We start from the raw sequence: 27,645 nt of genomic DNA, 5'->3' as shown, positions 1-27,645 counted from the left end.
AGTCTTTTAATAGCTGGAGAAAAAGTCTGAACATATATTTAAATATTTAACATTTGCTTCAAACACATTTGAAGTCAGCGGTAATCAATACTTGGAGACGACGACATTCAGAGTGAGATGAGAAGCCATGCACATGTCTGTCAAATACGAAGCTACCGCCAATGGAAGGTTAGCTTAGCTTAGCATAAAGGGGTCATATCCTTGGCATCCCCAGTACCTGGAACGCTCTGCAACAAACACTTAAGTTCGACGTACTCCCCTCTGCTCCTGTCAAATCTCTGCTCATCAAATTGCAACTGTTTTTAGTTATTTACTTATTTTTTATATCTTTTTATCTTTATATCTACTCATATTTTTTGTTTTTATTAGTATTCTTAATGCTCGTCATCACTGAAAATGAGGGAAATCTCAATGTCTTACGAGTATAAATAAAGGTTTGAAATGAAATATCATGTCTCATTTTCAGGCTCATACTTGTTTTTGTTTTTTTTTTAACTAGAAGGTGTTTTCTTGCATTAAAACACACTGAAATGGTTTTTCATAACATGTCCCCTTTAAAGACTGTCGGGCAGCAAAACCTTCCCCAAATAAAATGTAATAAATAAATGTATTATTTATAAATTCTGTATCGGATGCCCCCTGGACGCCTCCCTCGGGAGGTGTTCCAGGCATGCCCCACCGGGAGGAGACCCCGAGGAAGACCCAGGACACGCTGGAGTGACTATGTCACCCGGCTGGCCTGGGAACGCCTTGGGGTCCTCCCGGAGGAGCGAGGGGAAGTCTGGGCGTCCCTGCTCAGACAGCTGCCCCCGCGACCCGGTCCCGGATAAGCGGAAGACAATGGATGGATGGATTTAATTTAATAAAATAAATTTAATAAAAGTTTTAAATTAGCAGCTCTTAGTGGAAAAAAACAGAAAAAAAAAAAATCGGATTAAAGTTTTACACAGATTTAATCATGAATTAATGCCGTTTACAAAAAATTTGAAAAATGACATGAATAATTGAAAACATACCAATTTATAATATAGCACAGTCTGACCATGTGCTATATTATACATTTTCTATATTCTATATTTAAACTCCGTACCTGCGCTGACTGTGATGGCCTCCATGAACTGGTCTCTCCATGAGTTGGTTCCCACCACCAGAGCCAGGTTGGTCTTCTTGATCAGCTTGTCCACTGTGCTCTGTGTGTGATACAGAAACCCATTACTCAACCAAACACAAATACACCAGCTCCGCCACACGATGGCAGTCAAGCATCAAGGCATCAAGCTGCAGGCAGCCGAGAGCTCCGTTTGATGAATGGAGATAAAAACCTGCATGCTGGAAACAAAAGTTGTGGTCGAGGAGGATTTAAAGGATGTAAAGGACCCGAATCTCCTTCTAGAAATACATCATAGAAGAGCAACTGCTATAAATAGGAATATGCAGCTGTTATTTCAGGCTGAATTATTCATCTGATCTGTTCCAGTTGTAATAATCAGTGATTGAGAATCCTTTCCCACCTTAAACTCGTACGACTCCTCAATAATGACTTCCAGCTTGGAGTTTTCGCCCAGCACCGGTTTCCCCATCTCCGCGATGCGCCTGGCTTCCTCCTCGTCTGATGTCATCTTCCTGTCTGGAACGTCTGGAGAGGGAAAATCAATAAAAAAAAAACAGAAATGAGAAGATGCTCAGCTGATTAGCATGTTGAGCTGCAAACAAAACGTCAACGCCTCACCGTTAAATCAGCCGTTCTAATGTTCAGGCTTTATGGAGAGATGAGATTTATTACACGCGTCACACTCAATCAGTGCAAAGTGGCGTCCCGAATGTGTGACGTAAAGGTTAGACATGCTTGATCAGTCTGGCAGGGAACGAAACAACGCAAAGATCTATTTATTTATAACACAGATGCACCATTTATTCTACTTTTATCAACGCGTTTCAAGGTCGTACATCTGCTAAAGAGCTTGTTCTTGTTTGGTTTCTCCGCCGTGACCGACTTCACGGGAACGTTTATCACATTCCAATCGAAAAGCTGAAACTTTCACATGAATCAAAGAATCGTGTCACTTTCAGAGCTGTGAGGTGACGAACAACAACTTTTGTTTACTATTTTTCATGAATGCAACTCGGAGGCGACGTCCTTCATCCTTCACCCCAACTCAGCTCTCAGAGGTGGATGTTATTAATACTACTGGTTGTGGGTGAAAAAATATGTTTTTAGCGGTTTAACACAACAATCCCTATTAATTGTCCACTTACTATTTTCCCCCTCCCAGAGCCTTCAACTGTATTACATTGTCTTCTTCAGTGAGATCTGTTGACGAGATCCTGAACTCATGGAGAATTTGGTTAAAAGCTCCAGAAAAAAAAAATAGTAAGTGGACTTCTGAGGTCTAGTGACACTTGAAGTGCTTCATCAACACAAATTCATCATCAGATTTGTTGATTTTAGGACAGAACTGAAGCAACAAAGACAAATCAAGGACTTCCAAGGCCTTCCATTCAATGTCTGCACTCTTTCAGGCCTGATCCCCAAAAACCCCACCACCTGCCCGGCCCCCCCATCAGCCTATCAGACGGGTCCTGGAACGCCACGACGCCTCCAGAGCTCCTGAGTGCAAAAGAGCCGCCAAACATCAAGTCTTGCTGTCAAACTCCATCAAGAGGGAGCGGCAGTGCATCTAGAGTTGCTCTCATCCCGCTCCGCCCGTGACACCCCCCGTGACACCCCCTCTGAGCCACCTGGCGCCGGGAACTTGTCATCTTTTATTCGAGTCCCGACTCCCAGCCTGCTGCTCTTTGCTGACAACACGCTTACCATTAAATATTAACGTCGCCATTAAAGATCACAGCCCGAACCCCACACACACACACACACACACACACACACACACACACAAACTTCTGAGCTAAATCCATTACACACCCAAGACGGCGCTGCGCCCTGAAGTCCTGACAGGATTTCTTTGCTCCTGTTTAAAAATGGATGGTCCAGCCGTCCCCGGCTCCATCGACATGACACTATCTGCCTCCACAAGGAGAAACAATAATCCCACAAAGGTAATTACATTTCTAATTTGGGAACTGCCTGTTTTTTTCTTTTCCTATCTCAACGGTTATCAGGTGTTTGCACCTTCCTCTCGACTGGAGAACCATGATTTATGGATTTGTGATTAATTAATCCGCTGATTAGCGTGGAATCCATCATTACGTGCGGGAGAGAGCGGCGGAGGAGCGCGTTGTTTGTAACCGTGACAGCGGGAGAGGATAACGGCGCCGGAGTGCAGGTGATTCACATCAAAACCACTCAAAGTGCTGAGTCAGACTTCTTCATCAGCAGCAGAATAAACCATCTCAAGTGTCCTCTGAGATCTCCCAGCATGCAACGGGGACCCTTGAATTCAGGGCCGATGTTTAAACCACAGCAAACACACACAGAGGAAGTGGTTAGTGGGGATGCTCGGATCGGGAACGGGCAGCTTACCGCCAGCTAACAACAGGGCTGTGAGGAGGAGGAGGAGGAGGAGGAGGAAGAGGAGAAGGAGGAGGAAACAGGAAAAGAGGATGATCAGTGGAAATGGATGAAAGTTACATCAGGATGAAAAGGAGGAGAGAAATCTCCACAAAGATTATAAACTTGGCTGATGCCGTCGAAGGAATGTTGTGTTTGAGGCTGACGGGAAATTGGATGTCTGGTATCAATAACATGGCAGGAAATTATGCATCATGATCCCAAAACGTTATGACTCCCAGCTGCTGTCAGACGACGTAGGAAATTGTGTTGGACGAATATATGAATTTGGTCTTTCATAAACATGTTAATGCTTTATTAACAAAAAATTAAAAAAGCAATATAATACTTACTTGAACGATCACAACCCTAAATGTCAAAATAAAGTGGTAGAACTTGTAAGAAATAAATAATTAATATAAAACAAAGTTGAACTCTTAAAGTAGATTAATTATATATACACATATATAATTATTAATAAGCTTAATCGACTTGATATCGTTGAATAATTGAGAAGATGGGAGAGATTAAGAAGATGAAATATCTGAATTTTTGGGATATTCAAAATATTAAGATCCACAAATGGATATTAGATTTGCTAAATATAAACTATTGGGAGCTTCCATTAAAAGAGACTTTTAAAATAGTCTCTCGTAGTGGAAACTTTTTAACATAACTTTATAATTCAAGTTGTTCTGTTTATTCATTATTCATTCCCACTTTGTTTCTCGACATGTTGCGTCTGCAAAGTGTCACTCGTTGATATGAGTAAGAATCAAAAAAAGAGACTCAAAAAGTCATCAGCAGGCAGATAATTACAGGAGGAGATATGAGTGGATGCAGAGAGGGGAGAACGCCTTTCAGCCTCTAGAGATCACAACTCTTCATCATCTTCCCCCCGTTTGCATTCATGAAGGACAAAATGACAGAAAGCCGTTCAGGTCTCCGGATCCTTCAGACCTCCAGTCTCATGAACCTGTTTGTGTTCGGAGGCGGCTTATCAGCTTCCCCAAATCAAATACAGTCCACCGCTAATCACCGCGAGGAGCTGAGTGCATTAATGGCTGTGGGCGACTTGCTTCATTATCATTAGCAGTAGCCAAGCTGAAGTGTGGTGGAAAACCCAGCTTTGGTTGGATTTTGATCTTTATTTTCCTCGAATACAATATTACAATATTAATTAAGTATGAAAAAGAAAAGATAAACCAATATAATCATTCAAGTTGGAGGAGGGACAGGAGGAAGCAAACGCTTATCATGTCCTGCAATAAGGGTCTTTACATGATCACGTTTAATTCACATATAGCTCATCTGTGTGAAATAGTCCTAATCCAAATCTGATTATGAGCTATATATCCAACACAAAGTAATAACAAAATAAAAATAAAAAACAAAACACTGCGGAGAGGGAGTGGCAGATACTAAATATACAGGTATATTAGCACAAAGTCATATAAACTGATTGTTCTGTAAAATGTCAGAAATAGAATATGAAAAGCGTCTTCAACCCAATCATCTTTAAATTGCTTTAAAAGGCCGAACGTTGTTTTTTGCTTGAGCCAAAGTTGAGCCAGTTTGTTTTGTGTCGTTTTAGATTTCCTACAGCACTAGAATGCATCAGTCTTATTCCCTAGCAACTGTCGCCGAGGCTCATGGGTAGAGTAGTTTGAGCCCTCGGCCATGCCAAAGCTATACAATAATCAATACCGGTGATCATCATCTGAAACAGTCCTGTAATAAATACATACATATAAATGTACAAAAGTCATGGAAGACGAAAAGTTGTATCAGGATGGAAATCCTCTAAGCTGTGGCGGATATAAGACACAGAAGTGTGTTTGTGTAAACTAAACTATAAACTTCATTTTCTACTCAAGTCAAACCGATAATCAATCAATAACCTGATCACCTAGACAACAGCGACGGAGCTCACGATCCGGACGCTCGTCTTTGTGCAGCAGTGCCGTCGCGATAGGGAAGATTAACCAACAAGGATGTATTTGGAGGTGTGTGTGTGTGTGTGTGTGTGTGTGTGTGTATGTGTGTGTGTGTGTGTGTGTGTGTGTGTGTGTGTGTGTGTGTGTGTGTGTTTAACCGTCGTCGTCATCAGCATGTTCTCCTGCTCGCTCGGCCAAATCAGATCCGTCTCGTTACAAAAGAGCGAATCCGTTGCTCGCTCTCTCTCTCTCTCTCTCTCTCTCTCTCTCTCTCTCTCTCTCTCTCTCTTGCCCCCCTTTCTCCCCCCCTCTCTCTATCTCTCACTCTCTCTCTTGCCCCCCCTTCTCTATCTCTCTCTCTCGCCCCCCCTTCTCTCCCCCCTCTCTCTCTCTCTCTCTCTCTCTCTCTCTCTCTCTCGCCCCCCTTCTCTCCCCTCTCTCTCTCTCTCTCTCTCCCCCTCTCCCTCCCTCATTAAGACAGATTCATCATTTAACTTATCAGGGCTATTCTGGTTGGCAGAGGCCTGGAGGTGGACCTGGGGGCCTGGAGCTGCATGTGTGGGTGGAGGGGAGGGAGGGGAGGGAGGGGAGGGAGGGGAGGGAGGGGTGAATGAGTGGAGGAGGTGGGTCGGTGGAGGTGTGTGGGGTGGAAACGGAAGGATGTTGATGAATGGCTGTTGTTTGAAAGGAGGAGTGGGTGGAGGGATGGAGGGATGGAGGGATGGAGGGACGGGTGCAAAAGGTGCAGACAGGATGGAGACTCTGGTGGACGTGGAGAAAGGTGACTGGATTTATGGAAACGAGGGGCGGACGGAGGGATTGGGGGAGGGCGGAGGAGGTGGAAACGGAGGAGGAGGACGGCGGGAAAAAGTTACGGAGGAAGAACGGATGCAGAAGGAATATTAAAGAAGGAGAGATGATACATAAATGTACGGAGGGGTAGAAGAATAGCGACACGGTTGGTTGGATGATTGATTGAGAGACGGGAGGAGGCAGGTGATTGGTGGAGGAAGGAGAGGCGTGGCTCCATCGCATACAAAGTCAATGCAAACGCCCGAAGTAGGAGTTGAAACATTTCAACTTGATCGAGAAGATTTGAGTTGAATCATAAACGGAACAAACCATGTGTGTAAATGCACAGACGTGGAGGGGTGACTGACGTCCCTTTGTTTGCTTCAACTGACCAATCAGGCAGCTCCGTTACAAAGACCTAATGTACTGTACTGAAGATGAGTCATCACTCTCCACAAATGCATGTTTGAGGATATTTATACCCGTACTGTAGGTCCACCTACACACACACACACACACACACACACACACACACACACACACACACACACACACACACACACACACACACACACACACACAGAAGATGACAAAGATGGATGCCTCAGCCTCCTTTATTATCTTTCAATATGCCGGCTGTGTAACGCGTCCATCATCTTGTTGCCGTATCCATGTTTCTGACGCCGTGGCATCGGAAGGAGTCAAAATGCTAAGTACACGCCATACTTCATCTTGAGGCGGCGCCGGACTGAATGAACTGATAATTTAACTGAATGCTGGGTGATCCCCCCCCCTCCTCTCGCGCATCCTGATGGACGTCTTTCACGGATGGAGAGTCGCGTTTTTAATCTCGCCGAGCTAATTAAAGTCGCCTACGTGTTGCATTTTGACATCGATAAATCTTTGAACGCGTTCATCTTGAGATATTAGGCCGATTACTGCAAACAAACACGATGATTGCCAAGAAAACTGGCAGCTTCCACCATCACAACACTGTTTTTATATAGTGAAGGAGGGCGTCTAAATCCTTCTTCCACAACTAAGTGAGCTGAAGCATTTAAAAATCACATTTCATAACATTACACACAGAGCTGTCACTGTAAATACACTGGTGTATATACAGCAATAATAATGCTGCTGTTTTCTCAGCTTTGGCCTCCCTGTTAAAGCAACAGTTCAGCAACAGTTCTCTCCGTTAAATGTGATGCTACAGCCAGTTAGCTTAGCTTAGCACAAACACAAAACCCCGGGGGAAACAGCTGTCAAGGACTAAGATAGCAAATCCCTACTTTTAATGTTTTTGTACGTAGGAGTAAAAGACTGCACCACATTGTGAAAATGTCACATTGAGAAGAAGCCAAGCTAGCTGCTAACCCGTATCTCCAGTCTTTATGCTAAACTAAGCTAAGCTAATCCAAAGCCGCCTGTAGTTTACAGTACAGATGTGAGAGTGGTATCGATCTTCTCATCTCGTCTCTGAGGGAAAGTAATTAAGAATTTATCCCAGAAATAAACTGTTTCTTTTAATAAGGATATGTACCAACAGTAATCTATACACTATTAGGTTCCATATTTGGTGTAATCGGCTGGTTTGGAGAAGACTACAAACCCCAGACTGCCTACCTGGACGCTCCGAACCAGGCTTCATTTCACATGTGACAGTTTCTCACTTTAACCGGAGTCTTCTGCCTGAATCCCTGCTGGTCGTTCCTCCGTGGACTTTCGCTTCACTCTGAATCTCTTTCATCCCGTCTCACTTCTTTATCTCTAACTCCCCGTCTCTGTACCCCGCTACCTGTCTCACATGACTCTCCCCATCTCCACTCATGTTTCATTCCCTAATGTCTCTCTCTCTCCTTGTTTGCTGTCGTCTCTCTACTGTCAAACTATTAAGAACAGAAAATACTTCGTGGCCAAATTTAATCTTGAGCTGAAAAATGTTCATTAAAAATGGCCGACATGCAAGTTCAGGTGTTGGAATCGGCATCTTGAATTTCTGGAAAAGGGCTTCATTTACTGTTCATATGAGGGCTGGGATTGATTTGCTTTAGGAGGCAGCCTCAAGTGGCCATTTGATGAACTGCACCTGTTGGCACTTCCACCTTGGCTTCATTTCTCAGCACCGGAGGAGGTTGGCTGCCTGGATAAATATATCAATAGCACACATTTATCCCCCCGTCTCCCTTTCTGCTATCACACACTTCCTCCACATTTCTCTGCTGTTATTATTATGTTATTATGCACCCCCCCTCCCTCTGATCGCCCCTCCATCGCCCCGTCCAGATGTCAGGCGGTGGCATGCTGACCAGGTGGAGACGAGCTCCCTCTTCTTGTTAACAGTGTGTTTATTCTGCAGCCGTATCAGCCTCGCTGCCGTGTCAGCAGCAGGCAATTATGGAGCAGATTACCGAGCCTGATAATGTCATCAGACCAGAGCCTCACACACAAACACACACACAGCGAGCACACACTCACAAACACAATAAAGACACGTTTTTTATGTAAAGGTCACAAGTTCACTGCCTGCATATTCACACACCTACTCACACACATATAGTGCTTGCAGTTACTTTGCATATTTAGAGTTTACATGAGCAGCTTATAAAATATGAGGTAAAACTTGAGATTAACATATTTTGTTTGATTTCCCTTTAAATTGACCGACTTTCATAATTTCCAGATTGACAGCGTTGCATCCACCTCTTTATGAATGTTAAAGGATTTCAAACAGAGTGAAATATAAATACATTGATGAAGAGTACAAAATAAATAAATTGGTCATCACTGATGTAACCCCGAGTGCTGATTAACGGCCGAGGGCGCCGCCTCAGCCGTGACGCCCCAACGACGTCCACTTATCCCACGCAGCATTTATAACTTCAACATTATTATCCATATTCCACAGAGAGCTGAAGTGAAAGTAACTTTTTTTTGTTAATGCTTTCATGTCGTACCCTCTGGGTATGAGACAGACCGCGCATGAATATTTTATCGTGTGTATTTAAAGAATTTTGTTCCTAAATGGGACATCCTCCAGAATTAGCACAAACTAAAACAAATGATGGATTCTTTTGTTGACACAATAATAACTTAACCGTCCGCGGTTCATTCAGGAAATACTGAACAGTGGCCTCCATGTGACCGTTCTCTAAAAAGGATATACAGGCCAATAAAGTCATTCCTTCACCCTTTTACACAGTTATTGCCGTCATATGGTCGGTTGATAAGACAGCCGGCCGCCGGCACAGACGAACCTCCGGCCCTCCAGGAAGCCCGGACTCAAAGACGCCAAAACCACTTTGCTTCCGGCAATGAGACTCAATACCCGAAACCCAAAGCCCAGGTAGGGTATCAATATCTGCATCAGGACTGAAAAGACCTGATGGGTGCTTCCCTTTTCTATACAGTCGTTTTCATTGTTAGTGGTGGAATTGTCTTCACAACGAAGGATTTGTGGGAAAATTGACTTTTGCATGTAATCCGGTGGAATATGATCAGGACGTCCCTTTTAACTGAGCTGTTACTTCAAACTGGCGTCCCATTAGATTATCCATCTACGTCACAGCAAAACGACCACAAACCCTCCCAAGACCCGCCCACAAACCTTAACCAAGCGGTCCACTCTGGTCCAAATGAATCTGACCCTCACAGGGAGCCGTCACAGAAAAGAGACGGACTTTCACCGCTGTGAGATTAATGCAAAACAACCTGGAACGCCGTTGGTCGCGGGGATTTGAGAAGGTCATTACTGACATGGACATTAATGAGTGCCCTGGTTGAAGGTCGGGGTCCCTGCCGGCCCCTCACCTGAGCGCTGAGACACCGGACGCTGTGGCGATGCCACCGGCGTGGCAGGTAGCGCCGCCGCTCCTCCACATATCCAGGCTGAGAACGGCCCCCACACACCTCCCAGGGACAATTACTGCTCTTCCAGCTCCTCATCACAGATGGTGAGGGCTTTCAGAGCGACTCCCCCCCCCTCCCTCCTCGATCTGTGGCTCATTGTCTCTTTGGTTGACTGTCTCTCTCTCTCCTCGCTGTCTGTTTTTATGCTCAGACTATTTCGGTCTCTCCCTCCTCCCTCTCCACACTCCCCCACTTTCCCTCTCTGCCTCCAAATTCAACAGTTCAATTTAAATCCACCAAAGCCCCGACATGGCATCCATGGTAACCGTTACTAGACAACAATCTCACTTCTGACTGGGAAGATGCACGTGGGGGGGGCGTCGACGTGTCATTTGCTAAGTGACGGGGCCCCCGTCCTTCAACCGGGACCCGATCCGGCATCATAAATCACATCGGGGGGTGGGATGAATCTAATTTGATAACAATACGTCAAGCTTCTATTGCCAGTCTCTGTGGATGGTTGCCCCCGGTGACCCCTCCTATCAGCTGACAACACGCCGCTGCAGAGACGGCTCCGTCCTTGAAGACGACAGACAGTAGATCAGCAACACGCCGTCTCACATCCCACACTGAGTACTGTACAACACGGCAATCACCGCGGGAACGCCAGCTCTGACCTCGGGAGGCGGAGCTTGTAAATACACACCGCCATTGGTGCAAACAACGCACACAAAAGATAAACACGCAGAAACAAAAAAGGCGTCGTAATCACAATCAGGGATAATTAAAGGGGCCGTTCACGCGGCGCTTCCCACAATAACAACGCGTCGCTGAATTACCATTTAATTGCATGTTGATACAATCAACGCTGCTTTGACAGTTAGCTCGGCGCTAGCAAAGCATCGTGGGTGTCTTTTCTCTGCGAAGGAATGACGCTGCGAAACGAGACATCTGACTTTTACGGACTATTCTTGCAAAAATGATGGTTACCAAAGCAGCACATACTTTTGTCGATGGTCTGAAAAGCAGAACGTAAAATCCAGAAGATTTCCATGAAATCAAAACACATCTATACAACTATATTCTTTCTGCAATGGACATTTAATGTGTGTGCATAATTACTGTAGTTTCCATTGTTGGAGCTGGAATCAAATCGACTTCACAACACGGCATTCACAGGAAATGAAGCGTGCATGTGATATTGAAATCAGATCACAGGTGCACGAAGGAAAAGTGCCCTTTATTGAGTTTTCCTGCACTGTGACGCTACACCGGCATCTTCTTCCTCCGTTACCACGGTGACCATCCAGGGCTGGAATTTTCACAGCTCTAATCACTTCAAATTCAAACTTTAAATGACCACCCTCCGCCCCCCCCAATCAAAAAGAAGCCCAGTAACGTAGAAAAGCGTATTAACTCCTCCTTCATTGTCATGTCACACGCCGTCTCTGACATTCCTCCCCGTGACCCCCGGAAAGAAGTGGAGCTTTAATGAAGTCGGGGGTCTTCGAATGCATGAACGGCGCCCGGGCCTCCCATTTGAATTAAATCTATTCATCCGTGCCGGTGTGATTTCTCCGTTGGCGTCGCGGCGACCGAAGGCCCTCTGAGTCGTGACATTTGTGCCACGGCCGGCGAAGCAGGCGGGGGAGGGGAGGGGATGTGAACACCCATCTGCCGATATCCCTCCCCGCCGATTCCAAACCCGGCGTGGACGTGGGAGAAGGATAAGAGGCGAGAGAAAAGCATAAAGTAAGATTTACACGTTTCCTATTCAATTTTTTTCACATCAACTGAATCCTGCAGGTCAACCGTGACACGCCGTCCTCGTCTGTTTTTATGATCGCATAATAATCTTTACTTAAATCCATCTCTTGCGTGGGGAATAGCATCAGTGTCACAGCGCTCTTAGCTCGGTAGTCTCTTGACATATTAAAAGGTAATCCCTCTCAGATTTCCAGTATTAATTGTGTCATCTGTATTCAAAGAGGGCCCCGTGCACTTTTATAATAAGCCGAGGAACCGAACCCCCCGCCAGGACACAGGCAAGTTCCCGAGGCAGGTGAGCAACGCGCGACGCAGATTCCCCGGCAATTAAGACAAGTGAAGGTAAAACGCATCGGAGATGATCTCAGACCATGATCTCAAATTCAAGGTGGAGATTTAGAGAAAACGTGTTTCCTGTCATCGCTAATTCACTCAATCTGAACTATTTATTTGGTTTTGTATCAGGATGCTGATGTTTTACTCTTAAGCTTCAGTCACGCTGCAGATCAGCTCCTGTTAATTCATATAAAGTCAAATGGGAGACCAATTTCTAACCAAGATAACGATGAAGAGACTCAAGGAGCAACAATGACAATAGAAATTAATTTCCCCGCCCGCAGACGCCCGCACTTTGTTCGAAACATCATTTTATGTTACGTGCTTCTGATTTTAATTTAGATGTGATGAAAATGAAAAGATATCTCGCTTTTACTTTGGTACGTTGTTTTATCTCCCGTGTTTCATGTTAAAGGCAGCCAAGCTGACCAATGTGGCAATATTATGGCTTAAAGCAGCCACTTAGCTTAGCTTAGCTTAGCACAAAAGACTGTAACTAAGCAACCAGACTTCAGGAAGGGAACTGACCCAGAAATATGCTGCAATCCATTTTACTTCGAAAAAAAAAAAGACCTCCAACATGGAAAAGTACAACTCCGACTCCGACGCTCTCAAAACAAGTTTTGTGATAAGCTAACGAAGCTAACCTGTCCTCTGTGGCTTCATAATAAGCCGCTGTACATTATATGAAAGTCCCAAACTGTTGAACTATTGTTCAAATCCAAGCTGCCTCTCGGATCTGATGCACATCTACGTCACCTCGCCGTCATGTGACAGGAAAATGAATGTGGATCCCCCATCCCTCCTCTCCGTGTTATTAAAACAGAGCGGGGTCTTTAGGATGACCTCCCTGAATCACCAACAGGTGGCGAGGTTCGTGGGGGGGGTGGGGGGGCAGCTGTTCCCCATCGCTCACTCGCCAAGGTCTCGACGTCAATCGGCGAAACGAGCGCGGCGCTCGGCCGAGCCTCCGGAAGGCTGATGGTACAAGCACCGGGGGGACGGTTGAAACGGCAGGTATGAGCAGATCAGAGGCTCCAGTGTGTCGTTAGTTTGGGTAATAATGAAATGCTTTGTGGGAGGTTCAACCGCATAACGGCCAATATGATGGCACAGGCCCTCGTTCAACGAGGCCATTGCTGAATGAAATTTAATTTGAGATCCACGTTAAAATGTGTCGTTTAATCCACAGATCGCCAGATTATCTGCTTCCTCTCCGTCCTTGTGAAGATCGCAGGTTTCTCTGCACGGCACTCTCTCTATGTAGAGCTTGGATCCTTTTTAAAAAATCACAACATTAAAACACTTAATTGTAAAAAAGGGACTTGTCCTCCGTCGTCCTCCAGACAAACCTGACTGAGGTCAACATGATGCTGAACAAACCGCTGAGTCGTCCTTTACTGCCTCAACATTTCTGCACCGTAAATGTTTTAAGCCGATTCAACTTGGAAGCTGTATTTCTTTCCTGTGGCTTTAAAGTCGGGTTCGGTAACGCGGGAGAAACCAGCGAGAGTATAGATTTAAAAAATTATTCAACTGAAAAACTCACCGCAGAGTTGACAGATGTTTTCCCATCAAAATACCGAGCAGTCAAAAGTGGCTAAATCTAGAAAGAAATGTGCCAAGTGGGCCTTCCTCCGAAGCCACGCCCCCAAAATCATCATCACGAATGTGAACAACGAAGATGGTTATTGTTCGTACTCACAGCTGGAAGAATACTCCGCTGACGTCACCATAGACTGTTTATAAGAGGTGGATGTGGTCACATGACCTCGTTAACTGAACTGACTTTGATTAATTAGTTAAATAAATATTTTAAATCTAGAAAAAAGCAGCTTGAGGATCATAACTATCAGAGGACGAACACTTAATACAAACATAATTTGATCAGTTGATTGAACTCTCAGATGTACATTCACTCAACTCATTATTTGAAGATAATTCATGTTTAAGCTCTGAGGTGGTCCGATACTAAAAACTACAATTTGTCATTTAATTAACTTGAATTAGTATTGTATATTTAAGGTAATGCCAATTAATCGATTTCACTCCTATATGACGTTTCCCAGACTGCACTTCTGAATACTTCTAATACACACACACACACACACACACACACACACACACACACACACACAGCTCCTTCTTGCCAGATTCCCAGTGACCTCCTGGCACATCTACTGGGAGATCCCCAGTGCCATCTGTAATGACTGGTGGGCCGGCGATGAGGAAACGGAGTCTTTATCTCGGCCCAATTAGGCAGCTAATTGATTCAATACCAGTCATTTAGAGTTCCTCAGGGCCCGGGATCGAGCACTCGAGCTTTTTGAACAGACATGAGATCCCCGGAGGGCAGAGAGGGCCCGTTAGACCCCCTTAGATTATAATCTGGATGCAAGGAAGCTTCAAGAGTTAAAAGATTACGTCAGGAATAAATCCGACTGGAAATTCACTGATGGTCACAGAGCTAATTCAATAAACACGTGATGATATGATGATGATCTCCCATCCAGATGTGTACACTGATCTTTAATGGCTGTTTTCTAAATTAAATCCATTAATTGTTAAGTCTTAACAAAATGGAAAATGTCCATCACAGCCTGCAACCTTTTCAATTTCTTTTTCATGGAAAAAAATAACAAAATCAATTAATTGATTATTAAAAAACTGTTGCTTGTTTTTTTTCTGGTCAAACAAATCGTTAATATCGGTCCTGGAGATCAGACTTGCTTTGGCTTCGCATCCCTCCACACCATAATCATCATCACATAAATAATAATAATAACGTGTGTTGTGTGAGACCCGGAGGACTCCAGCAGCATGTGAAGTGCCCTTAGATGCCACAAGAGCTCACTCTGAGGCTGACGGGTGGCACATTCCCCCTCGCCGGGCATCATTCGGATGGAAAGTGGCAGGGGGGGGGGGCAGCACCGACGTGAACACAGCAGACGACTTTCTGCCGCGTCATCTCAAGGTCTGACGCCCGTCTTCACATCTATCGATGGGTGTTGTTTAAGACACTTAAGAGCATCTCTGTCTGTCTGTCTGTCTGTCTGTCTGTCTGTCTGTCTGTCCTCTCTTTCCTCAGTCGGGCCGTTATTAATAGTGTGCACTTCAGAATATGACAATGACAATATTCAGCCTCAGAAAGAAGATTATTTATTTACTGCTCATTCGACCTAATATCTCTTACTCATAACAAACGACAAACAATTGCTACTGGTTCTTTATCATATATATATATATATATATATATATATATATGTGTCAACCTAATTTTCTGACATTTTGCCGATTGAATAATTAATGGTACTATAAAGACGGCGCTATCACATGGCGCACGCCGCCTAGAATAACTTGATATTCATTGATTTATGTGTGTGTGTGTGTGTCAGTGGGGGGGGGGGGAGATCTTTGAACTCCGGTACAAAGATCATCTAATTGTGCCTCCCCGTCTTAAATATAGATACACGTAAAAAAAAAAAGGACACATAATGCTTGATTTTGTCCACAGAATAATAATAATTAATTGAGGTAGAAGACATATTTAATAAGCTCTCCTCAGAGCCATCAGACTCCAGTCGGCCAACAGCTATTTTCACCTCGCTGATCATTGAAACGCGCTTCATCTAAACTTCAACAGAAACAAAATCAAACTCATCAAATCCAACTTTGTTCATCTTTCCTCCGTTCCAGTTTGGTCGAACTATAACCTTAATTCACAGTTAGACGTGAAGAGAAACAGAACATTATACGCTGCTCCTCAAAGGTACCAGACTCCATTCACAGAAACAATCGTTTTTACCTCGCTGATTGCAAAACGCACATCCTTCACACTAGAGAGAAACAACATCACCAAACTGTCTTTGTGAGTGTTTCTGCTGCCAGACAATCACCAAGCGTTTGACTTGGACAGAGTTTGAGAGACTGAATAGATACTGTTTTAAAAAAAGAAGAAACCACCGTAACAATTCCCCCGTTTATTATGTACTATGTATTACTATGTGACAGAAACAGAAAGGCACATCAGGATTCTATTGCTGATTTTAACAGAATCTGTCATGTTTGGGGGATTGGGGAAGAAACGTGGTCACCTTGGTGCAAAAAGGTAGAAAATAAGCAGTGACTTCTTTGAAATAAATGTTATAGAATTGCTTTTATCTCGCCCGTTTAAACTTTTTTTAATTTCTTACTTTTAATCTTATATATTTTTTTAATATTTGATTGGTTTTCTACTGTCTTTACTCTTAAACTCTAGCTATCATTTCTCCGCTCTGCTGATGTTGTATCAGGTGATCAACGCCCCCACTGTATGAGCAAATGTGGAAAAAGGCTACAATAAGTGATGCAACCGCTCGCAATAACATAAACACATCAGAGAGTTAAAATGAGATCTGAGGATTATTTTTGTGCTTCTATTTTTGGTCATCTATAATAGAGAGAAATAATAGGCAAAAAACAAAGTGCCGTTGATGGAAAGGCTGCAGCGGGAAAAAATGGAGCGAGGCTGTTGGATATGGGGGAAAGAAAAAAGCCAAATGAAACAAAGACTCTCATAGAATATTCATCAATTCTGCTTCGGCTTTAATAAGGAGGAAAAACAAACCCAATCAGCCCCAAATCAGCGAATATGAACCACACACACACACACACACACACACACTAATATAAACCACCTCTGCTAAGCAGCGGCTCAAGGTTTTTTTCCCTCTAATTTAAAAAATCAAGCAATTTCATCAGCACGAGGGCATTCATAAAAGATGATCCTGCGTGGGAAATAATACAGAAAAGCTTTTTCATTACCTCCTCATCATATATAGATCAAACATTTATTACCCCTGATCAAACATTCATTAGCTACCGCTTTAAAAAAAAGAAAAAGAAGTATTACTCGTCGTCAACGCTGTACATTTTCATTCATCATCTTTTTTTTTTTTTTTTAAATCCGTCCGTGCGACGAATTTGTCAACAAAGGTGTGTTACGCTCTGTGACCACAGAACCAAACGACCTCGTGGATCCGTCGTTACACATCTCCCTCCCTCCCTCCGTCCGTCTCTCCCTCTACCCGTCTCTCTCTCCCTCTACCTGTCTGTCTCTCTCTACCTTCCTCTGCACCGATTCTGTCCGTAACGATCTCCACTCGCGTTCCTTCGGTGCGTTGAACTCAAGAAATCTGCAGAAACCTCGACGGCTGCTGGGTGTTCTTTTTGGGGAGAGACTGCAGACCTCATCAGCCAGTAACCACCGGATATACTGTATATATACAGTATATATATATATTTATGTTCTCACAAGGGCAGGAAAACCTCCTCTTCAGAGGATTCAGAACACATTTAAAGCTGTCTTCGAGACTAAGAGACAGGGCAGCAAAAAGCAAAAATATCTAATGTCAGTTACCCAGCAGCAGCAAGAGAGAAGCTGTAGCATCAAACCCCCCCCGAGCGTAATGAATATGAGCTACCATGCTAACTTCTAATTTGCAAAGTGACACTTAAGTCACTTAAATGTAATTTAAGTCAAAAAGGAGCCAGCAAACAGACTCACTGATGTCAGATCTGCAGCCCAAGTATCCAACTGCAGTTTGCAAAAGCAGCGCTAACATTAGCCACCAGAAGCTAAATGTGCTGAAGTGAGCAACAGTATCTATTCGTTTGTTTTCAGGATGAATAGCCTTGGATTTTCTGTTTTCTAATGACATGGAAGTCTATGAGAAAATGACCCTACTTCTCATTGGTCAGTTGTACTTCCTGGTTGCAGAAAAACCAAGATGGCAACGGCCAAGGCTTCAGAAACCGATGTTCTTATATACAGCCTTTGCTTAAAGGTGACGTGTTGCTGTTTGGGAATCAACAATAATAGCTATAATAATTGTATTGTGAGAGCATCTCTTATATTTGTTGACATAAGATTTCACAGTCTAGACATTTAGCTTTAGATTCCGAGTTCACAAACAAAAAGCAGAGAGATGTGTGACGGACAGCTGGTGTGTTCATCAGCGTGTCGGCGACACGGAGAGGGAAGGAAAGACAACAAGCAGCATCACAGAGCGGCGGAGGAGTGTTGGAGTGATGGAGCCGCCACTCATACGGAGCTGCGTAGGAACTCCTCTTCATCATCACTCGTACTCCGAGAACACAGCGTTTACCAGACCCAATAACATCCTGCACCATCTCCCTGCACCGACTACCCGCCCCCCCCCAGCTCGGTTAGATAACGGTGAGCAAAAAAAAAAAGAAGCCTCCTAAGAAAACAAACTCATGACGAAAACGCACTCTGATTTGAATCCCTCCGCATCCCGCCTTCATTTCTACGTTTTCAGCCTGAAGACACGTGACCTCATGACCTGCAACAAGACGGCGCCCGGAAAAAAAAGGAAGAAGGAAAAGTTTAAACTTTTCACGCAAAAACTATTAAATTCAGTCTCGTAGCCAGAAAGAAAACAAAATCAATAATCTCATTTCAGCCAACAGCAGCTTTGCTTGTATTTCTCATCCAAAGCTCGTAGTTAAAAATAGATCCTAGACTTAAAAAACAACGTGTCTTTACATAACAACGGCGTGTGGAGACGGTGAATGATGGCGGCTCCTCGAATTCCCCGCTCTCTTTTTTTATGCAGATGAAGACGCCGTCGTCTGGGGAGAAGTGTCATTATGATGGTGATGGAGCGTTTTAGAGGGTTTGGGTGTAATATGGAGAGTGTGGAGAGAGAGAGAGAGACAGAGAGAGAGAGAGAGAGAGAGAGAGAGAGAGGGAGAGAGAGAGAGAGGGGGGGGGAGGGAGAGAGAGAGAGAGAGAGGGGGGATGGATACATCAGAATGAAAGTTCAGGTAAAAGAAGTGGACAAAGAGGAGACGCTAACAGCGAGAGAAAAGACAGTGACAGTGTGTGAGGGCGAGAGACAAGAGGAAGTGATAAAAGAGAGAGAGAGAGAGAGAGAGAGAGAGAGAGAGAGAGAGAGAGAGAGAGAGAGAGAGAGAGAGAGAGAGAGAGAGAGAGAGAGAGAGAGAGGTTGGGTACCGCACCTTTCTGCAGACTCATGTCTACCATTCGAGGCTCGGCCAGCTCCAGGAAGAAGTTCTTGTTTTTCTCATACTCCTCATCGTCAATAACTTTCACGTGAATTAGTTTGCTGCGGGAGGAATAACAGGGGGGGGGGGGGGCAGGAAGGGGGGGGGGGGGGGAGAAGAAGAGAAAGGTTAATTTGCGATGAAGGGACACAGGAAGTGCACTGTAAGTAGGATTAATAATCAGCGTGAGAAGAAAAGGTCACAGGAGGTGAAAGGTGGTCGGCGTCACGGCGACCACGTTCACCATGGCGACACAAGAAACGCAGCGAGGTGAAAACAAGCGGCGGTGTCATCAATCAGCTGGTGAGATGTGTAAACGGACATTTCACAAGGGCACAAAAAATAAAAAAGGTGAGCGAAGGATAAATGAAAGAGAGTGTCGCTATCTAAATCGATTTTTACGGCGGGGTGTTTCAGAGAGACGGCAGGCCGGACCACCGTGACCCCTCCCCTCCCCCCTCTCTCAGGGGCCGGGAGGAGGCAGATAAGAGCGGCAGCTTATTGCCGGGTTTATTGCTCCGGTTTGAGGAGAACGCCCCTTTAATGAAGTGAAATGTCTGGAGGAGGGGGAGCGCGTGTGACATCACCTCGCAGGAAACGGCTCAATACGGCACCTCGGGCTCCCGGCGGCGCTCTCCCGCCACTGATCGCCCTAATTGATCTTTTTTAAAGAGTTATTGACGAGTGCAGGCAGTTAAGTGGTCAGCAGGCACCCAGAAGTCTCCTCCAGGGATTGCTGTGAAATTCAATTGGACTCGTGCAGACGACAACAAAAACCCGACGCCGGAGACGAGGCGGCGTGACGCCCTGAAACAGGGATGACACACTTTATTATGTGTCTGACATCTCGTGGGAGGCCGCAAAAAACCCCTGCTACTTTCCCCGCATGTTATTTAAGTGGAGTATTTGGGTTGAGCTAATAAAATAAGTGGCGGAGCAGCATTCATTATGGATATCTGCTCATGCATCATGTATCGAGTCAAAAAGAAGCAGCTCGTTTCTTCCAACACTGTGACATCATGTAGCGTGTCAGTCAAAACACACACACACACACACACACACACACACACACACACACACACACAGATATTACTACACACACCATGTATATGAACACCATTAATCCCCAGCATCTCTAGAGGAATTAAAATGTACTGTAATGCATAGTGAAATCCCTTTCCTCTGGCCGGTGTGTATGTAGTTCTGGATGTGAGTCACAATGGGGGGGGGGGGGGGGGGTGTCTACTATAAGATCCTGTTAGCGCTCGACAGACAGCAGAACAAGCCGTCTCTCTTTCTCTCTCGTCATCTCCCACCGGCAGGGCTTCCCTCAGATCGCTGGGCGAGATGTCTGAGAGTAAAAAGCTCCTTGTTTCTCCAGCAGGAAGGAAAGTCTCTCTCTCACACACACACGCACACACACACACACACACACACACACAAGATTGCTGCACCACCATCCACACGTACACATAACAACATGGCTGATTAACCTGCCCCTCCCCCCCCCCCCCTCCTGTGCAATGAGTACAGTTCATTTGCTGTGTGCTCTTTAAACCTGCAGTAATTGATTTTTGTTTTTGTGGCCACTGTGGGGCGGCACAACAAACCGTCAACACAACGCTAACAGGTTATCGCCTTAAAGTCGAGCTGAAATAAAAAATACAAAAAAAACTATTTAACCATTTTAGGTCTTCCTGGAAACTAAATATGACACGTGTTTAAATCATCAGTACGAAGCGATGTCAACCAATAATATCACGGCATCCATCCATCAATCAATCTGCAACTTCGGCTCTGCACAGTTACTGACATGAAAATGGTACAAAAGACGTATAATGTAGTAGAAGTATAGTATGTAGTACAAGTATAATATGTAGTACACGTATAATATGTAGTACAAGTATAATATGTAGTACAAGTATAACATGTAGTACAAGTATAGTATGTAGTACAAGTATAATATGCAGCACTTTCCTAAATCCACAACTCAATTAGCTGCTGATTTCTCCACACATTTCTCTGTCTGCTCCTTGTTGCCGGGCAGGAAGCGAACGCTGCTTCCTGCATCTGGAAACGGTGCTGATGATGAGAATGACAGAGTGAACCAAACGACGAAGCTGCGAGCCCCAAAAAAACGATTTAATATAAAGGCGTGTGTAAATAATGAAATACTAAAACGTGGACAAACACTTCAGCGACCAACAGTTTCCATCTCCTCCTCACATGCAGATTCTAACCTGTATTTATAAGTACGTCCTCATCGACACACGTGCACCTGCTAACACACACACACACACACACACACACACACACACACACACACACACACACACACACACACACACACACACACACACACACACACACACACACACACACTCACCAATTACTGCCTCACGTGTGGGGAACATTAAGCAGCATTTACATTTGTTTATGAGCGTCATCAATAATTCATCCATCTATCCCGACATCTGGCTGCAGCCACCGTGGAAGCTCGAAAAGCCACGCTGAATAAAACGTGTGTGTGTGTGTGTGTGTGTGTGTGTGTGTGTTTGTGTGTGTGGGGAGTGATGTGGACACAATCAAACACCTGCTGTGCACACAAACACAAATCACAGTGCGGTGTTTACAGGGACGGTCCTGCTGCCGGTGCAGCGGAGGGTGGCGTCGACACAGAGGGTGTGACAGTGCAGATGGCGTGCACGCACACACACACACACACACACACACGTGTGTGCACACTTACACGCTGCGATATCGGTTGGATCTGAGGTGAAACAGACACAAGAGTCGTATCGATCGGCTCATCCGACTCTGCAAGAACGCCAATACAGCGTTTTCTCCCAAAATGAACAACTCTTCCTTGTAGCGTTTTTTGATAACTTTACTTCTTGTTGCAGAGATGTTGCACCCTCCTCTCTTCTTCCTTTCTTGCTTTGAAGGGTCAAATTAACATGAACCCCCCCTCCAAAATAAAAAAAGGACATGAAATTCAACGCAATAAGCCGACATGAGGTTGAAACTGCATCATGTTGTGTTTCGGCTGAATCCCACTAAAATGCGATTAGAGGGTTCACACCTCCGCTGCCTGGAGTCCGGAGCAGATGGAGGAAGAGATGAAGAGATGTGAGACATGGAAGTGGAGGTGGTGCAGAGATGGAGATGGAGAGTGTTTCTTTCTCTCTGTTGTGCCGCCAACGAACACACTGCGGCTGATATTTGCTTCAGCCGCCTCCTCTCCATTTTCCCCGACGCCTCCTCTCCGACAGCAGATTTACTGCTCTGGTCTCCTCACACTAAATAATACCGTGTCACCGCTTAGAAGGAGCACCACATCGGCCGTCGGCGCCGATTGACCCTCGAACCTCTCGGCTTTTCGGATTCTCCTCCTTTTTTGGAGATTTTCTACTAAATCTAGGTAGACTTATGGAGTCCAGGCGAGCAGCTAAAAGTGCTGCAATTAAATCTGACCTTTGTGATCCTGCGTCTAAAGCGCCTGCTGCCTCTGACTCCGGCCCGTGGGCTTTTTCTCTGCTTTGAACTAAACACAACCTTTCTAAAGTCTCCAGAAAGTTTCCCGTCCATCTCTTCCCTTCATCTACGGATCCTTCCGAAGCTGCATTTTACTCACGGCTTTTTAAACGCCACACTTTTACTTTTTTATTCTCACTGCACTGCGGAGGCCTCGACGAAGAGTTTCTGTTCCTGAAAAAGTGAAGCGGCCGGCACGGAGGCCGAGAAACTCATTACGGACGAGAGAACGTGACGCGGAACAACAGAGCGAGTCATCGATAAAAGCCCACTGTTTCAGCCGAGTCAGATCTCGGCAACGCCTCCACTCAAAATCCCAAATAAAAGTCGAGCCAATAAAGACAGGAAGGAGAAGAAAAAAAGGGCCCCAGTGCCTCGTGGGAAATCAGTGCTTTAATTAAGCAGGCCTGGTTTCTGTCACCAAGCGCAGGGATTATGTGCCGCGCTCATTATAGTCCTGATTATTGCTTTTCCTCGGCAATCACAGAAGGAAAAAAAAGCCAGTAAACACATTTGTCAATGATTTCTTGCCAATCTTATGACAAAATCGAATCAGATTTAATATTCCGCACCCACATCCAGCGAGGCAAAACAAACCAAACCAACTCGACCGGCCGACAAAGAGCCGAAACTTTCATAAACAAGGAAGTGAAATCGGCATCGGTGTTACATAAACCCAAACCCTCCACGTGGCTAATCTGCCGGCCGAGGTCGAGCTGCATGCAAAAAAAAAGAAGAAGCTGCGGCTGCAAAAGCGCCGAGTTAGTGCGCCGGTGTTTGAATAAAACATGTCTGCCAAAGAATCCCGGTCTGGACTCTCGGCCCAGAAAGAGAGAATAAAGAGATATATGTGCTACAGTCAGAAATGCACCAATATATATAGAAGCCCTGGTGGAAATAATCCTTGTTATGCTCCATTAAAGCCAAATTCAAGCCCTGGTTTCCCTGCCGGAGTGCCCTTGAGCAGCTCATGAAGGGTGCGATCACATTGGAAGTCATTTTAGAAGTTTGTTTCTTGTTGAGAGAGATTGATTTGTGTGGCGTTCATGCTTCTACACTAAAATTAATCAATTCACAATCACTCTTGTGTTACAGCTGCCGTCCAATCAGAGCGGGCGACAGACGGTGATTTAGAAAGTATTACAAATGAAAGACAGACTTTGAGTCGATGTTAATGATGATTCATTAGTGACATTAACATTAATTTAACTAAATAGCAAACATTCACACGACGGCTGCAAAAAGAAGTTTAATTTTAAGAAACAGCAGGCGTGGAGTTTGTTCGAGACGGCTGAGATGATTGAGTTCATCTCGAATTTTAATAATTACCGATATTCGGGCTCTTTGTGTTGTCGCTCTCTGTTAGCCAAAACTTCCCAAACTTTCTCTAAAAATATGTAAAACCAACATGTTATTTCTAGTACATAATCCTGGATTATGTAAATGTTTTACATGTTTTTCCTATATCTGTATGTGCCAGCTACAGTCTGGTTAACGTCACAGAGGGATTGTGGGTAAAGCAAATGAAACACGGTTACGGTGAGATGTGAAATAGTCAAGGTTAAGAAAAGGTCGTAGCCGAGGTTAATAAAAACCTAAATGTTAACTGAAGAAGGGGAGCTCTGCATGAATGTCAGATGTGCTACATGTGAGCCAAACTACTTCCTGCCGTGCTACATGTGAGCCAAAATACTTCCTGCCATGCTACATGTGAGCCAAACTACTTCCTGCCATGCTACATGTGAGCCACACTACTTCCTGCCATGCTACATGTGAGCTAGACTACTTGCTGCCGTGCTACACGTGAGCTAAACTACTTCCTGCCGTGCTACATGTGAGCCAAACTACTTCCTGCCATGCTACATGTGAGCTAGAATACGTCCTGCCGTGCTACACGTGAGCTAAACTACTTCCTGCCATGCTACATGTGAGCTAGAATACTTCCTGCCGTGCTACACGTGAGCTTAACTACTTCCTGCCATGCTACATGTGAGCTAGAATACTTCCTGCCGTGCTACACGTGAGCTTAACTACTTCCTGCCATGCTACATGTGAGCCAAACTACTTCCTGCCATGCTACATGTGAGCCAAACTACTTCCTGCCATGCTACATGTGAGCCAAACTACTTCCTGCCGTGGTGCACGGTCCAAAACAAATCATTTTCAGAAGTCACCTTTTTTGTTGTTGCCTATTTTCTGACATTTTAATGGATAATGAAGATAATCATTAGTCACATCACGACACTGAGCTTCACTTTCAGCTGCTCCTTTTGATCTTGGCTTCAAAACAACCAGTTAGAAACCAGCGTGTGATGTCACACCTCTCCCCTGTTATTTACTGTCAGAGGAGTGAGTGTGTGTGTGTGTGTGTGTGTGTGTGTGTGGGGACAATTAGAGGTCACCGCTACAGAATGATCAATAAAATATTATATGACTCCACAATATCAGTTAGAGGACACAGGTGGCGGACGTCTGGTCGGGGTTATAACAAGATACGCCACGCAGACAGATGGAAAGGTGACGCCTCGCAGCGAGGTGCGACTGGCAGACGTGTAGCTCGTGGCGAGGATCCAGCCAGGTTTATTAATACCTCCGTCGAGAGGAATCATGGGAACACGGAGCTGGACAAGGAGGTGCATCATCCGAATTCCAAAGGCAGGACTGCAGCTGTCCCCCCTCCCCTCCACTCTGCGTCTCCGTGGGAACAGTAAATCTCTCACAAGCTCACCTAGTGGTTACTTGACAAGACACCTCCCTGATCCCCCCCCCTCCCCGTACATCTCTCACATTCTCAGGCTGGAATATCTAATGCACCCGGACCCGCTCCCATTTGCTGCTCTCGCTCTTCCCTGTTGTCATGGATACAAAAACCCCTTTCAGCGGCCGGGCTCCTCTCTTTTAAAACGCGACACGTGATGACACCACGCCGCCACTTTCCTTTAACAAAAAAAACAACAACTTTCTGTTGGTTTCTATTCATTCACGAACAGTACGATGAAACCTGGAGGGAATAAAGGGTCCCGGCAGCTGAAACACAGTCTATTGCTCCGTCTGCACAGAAAGCTCAGCGGTGGATGCAGGTGGAGGAAGGGAGGAGATCAGCTCGCTTCCCGAGGCCCTTCAGCCCAAACACGCCAACAACAGCGGCGTCCCCGTCGCCCCATAGACGAACAGCAACGGGACCCTGAAGGAGATCACTTGCAGTCCTGATTTGGCAGCAATGATCACACATCCCCCCATTGGCTTGCTATGTTCTGTGTGTAATTTATTCAAGTAAAATGTCATTCATTCTAGTGTCTGAAATATGAAGATTCCCTTCTTTTCTTCTAGCTTTATTGTCAACTGAATCTTTTTAGGGCAAACACGCAGCGTTTCAAACATGTTTCACCATTTCATGTCATTATATAGATATTTTTTATAGAGCAATGTTCGTTTGTCCTGTGAATGAGCTTTAAAATATGAATGTACACATGTGGGAGACACATTCCTACCAATGGTTTCACATCACAGATTCCCAAAAACACTTTTTTTAAAGTAAATTCAGCTTTGTAGTGTTTTATGAGGAAGGAAATGCATCCAACACCTCAAGGACAGAGCACCTTTAGTTCAGTTTATTTACAGAAAAAAATATTTATATTTTTTCTATTTAAGAGCTGCAACAGTAAATCGAAGATGATGCAAATAATCATCAGTTGTGTGATTTAAATCACCTCGTGCTTTGCAGCGAATACCTCACATCTGAAGTGAAGCGGGTTGAATCACACAATAAAAAAGATTTCCCAATATAATTCAAACGAAGGTCAGACTCAGAATTTGGACAGAAAAAACGTCCTCGGGAAATACTGAGGACACGGGGGACACGGCTGAGAATAAAATGTATTTTCTGGAGAGGCTGTCAGTGATCTACACAGAGAGGCCCGGCTGTGTGGCGGGGAGGGGGGGGGGGGAGAGCAGTGGATCTGGTCGCTTTCACTTGTCATGCATCCTTGCAACACTGTCTCCATAAAAACATACCGACTGCCGGTGCTGAAGGAGAAAAAGACAAAAGGAGGAGATGAAAAAATGGGGAGGACAGTTAAAGGTAAGGGAAAGGGGGGGGGGGGGGGGGGGGCAGACAGCCATGCTCCATATTTCCTGAGCCAAGAGCAAAGCAAGCAGGCGAGGGGGGGGGGGGGGGGGGGGGGGTTGAGCTATATTTTTTTGGATGTCTGGAGCTGGCCCAAAGGTCCTCCTCTACAAGGACACAATGCAATAAAACACTCAGAGATGGAAGTGTCTGATAGGTGGTGACAAGAGAGGAGGAAGAGAGGGGAGTAATGGAGGATGGAGTCAGGAGAGCTGGAGCAGCACCCTGGTGGTGGAGGAGAAGGTGGTGGAGGTGGTGGTGGTGGAGGTGTTGGTGATTGTGGTGGTGGTGGTGGAGAAGGTGGTGTTGGTATTGTAGGTGCTGGTGGTGGAGGTGCTGGTGGTGGAGGTGGTGGTGGTAGTGGTGGAGGTGGTGTTGGTGGAGGTGGCGGTGGTGATGGAGGTGGTGATTGTGGTGGTGGAGGTGGTGATTGTGGTGTTGTAGGTGGTGGTGGTGTTGGTGGAGGTGGTGATTGTGGTGGAGGTGTTGGTGATTGTGGTGGTGGTGGTGGAGAAGGTGGTGTTGGTGTTGTAGGTGCTGGTGGTGGAGGAGGTGTTGGTGGAGGTGCTGGTGGTGGAGGAGGTGTTGGTGGAGGTGGTTGCGGTGGTGGAGGTGTTGGTGGTGTTGTAGGTGTTGGTGGTAGTGGTGGTGGTGTTGGTGGTGGAGGTGTTGGTGATTGTGGTGGAGGAGGTGGTGGTGTTGGTGGAGGTGGTGTTGGTGGAGGTGGTTGC

At 45.2% G+C, this 27,645-nt stretch overlaps 1 protein-coding gene across 2 annotated transcripts in view; it reads right to left on the bottom strand.

Annotated features, from left to right (window-relative positions):
* The window catches only part of slc8a3 (solute carrier family 8 member 3), a 71,927-nt gene that overhangs the window by 5,773 nt on the left and 38,509 nt on the right, over positions 1–27,645 (bottom strand). The window contains exons 3-6 of one of the 2 annotated variants that reach the window (XM_084012835.1): positions 19,210–19,316; positions 3,482–3,499; positions 1,512–1,636; positions 1,091–1,190 (exon numbers count right to left, since the gene is read on the bottom strand). In XM_084012835.1, the coding sequence (XP_083868961.1) occupies positions 1,091–1,190; positions 1,512–1,636; positions 3,482–3,499; positions 19,210–19,316 (350 nt within the window). The remainder of the gene's footprint in view (positions 1–1,090; positions 1,191–1,511; positions 1,637–3,481; positions 3,500–19,209; positions 19,317–27,645) is intronic. The other variant, XM_084012836.1, reaches the window with a different exon arrangement.

The sequence above is a fragment of the Eutrigla gurnardus genome, assembly GCF_963514095.1.
Source record: "Eutrigla gurnardus genome assembly, chromosome: 7".
Taxonomy (NCBI): Eukaryota; Metazoa; Chordata; class Actinopteri; order Perciformes; family Triglidae; genus Eutrigla; species Eutrigla gurnardus.
Note: the sequence above shows the minus strand (reverse complement) of the source record. Positions and strands in the feature narration are given on the sequence as shown.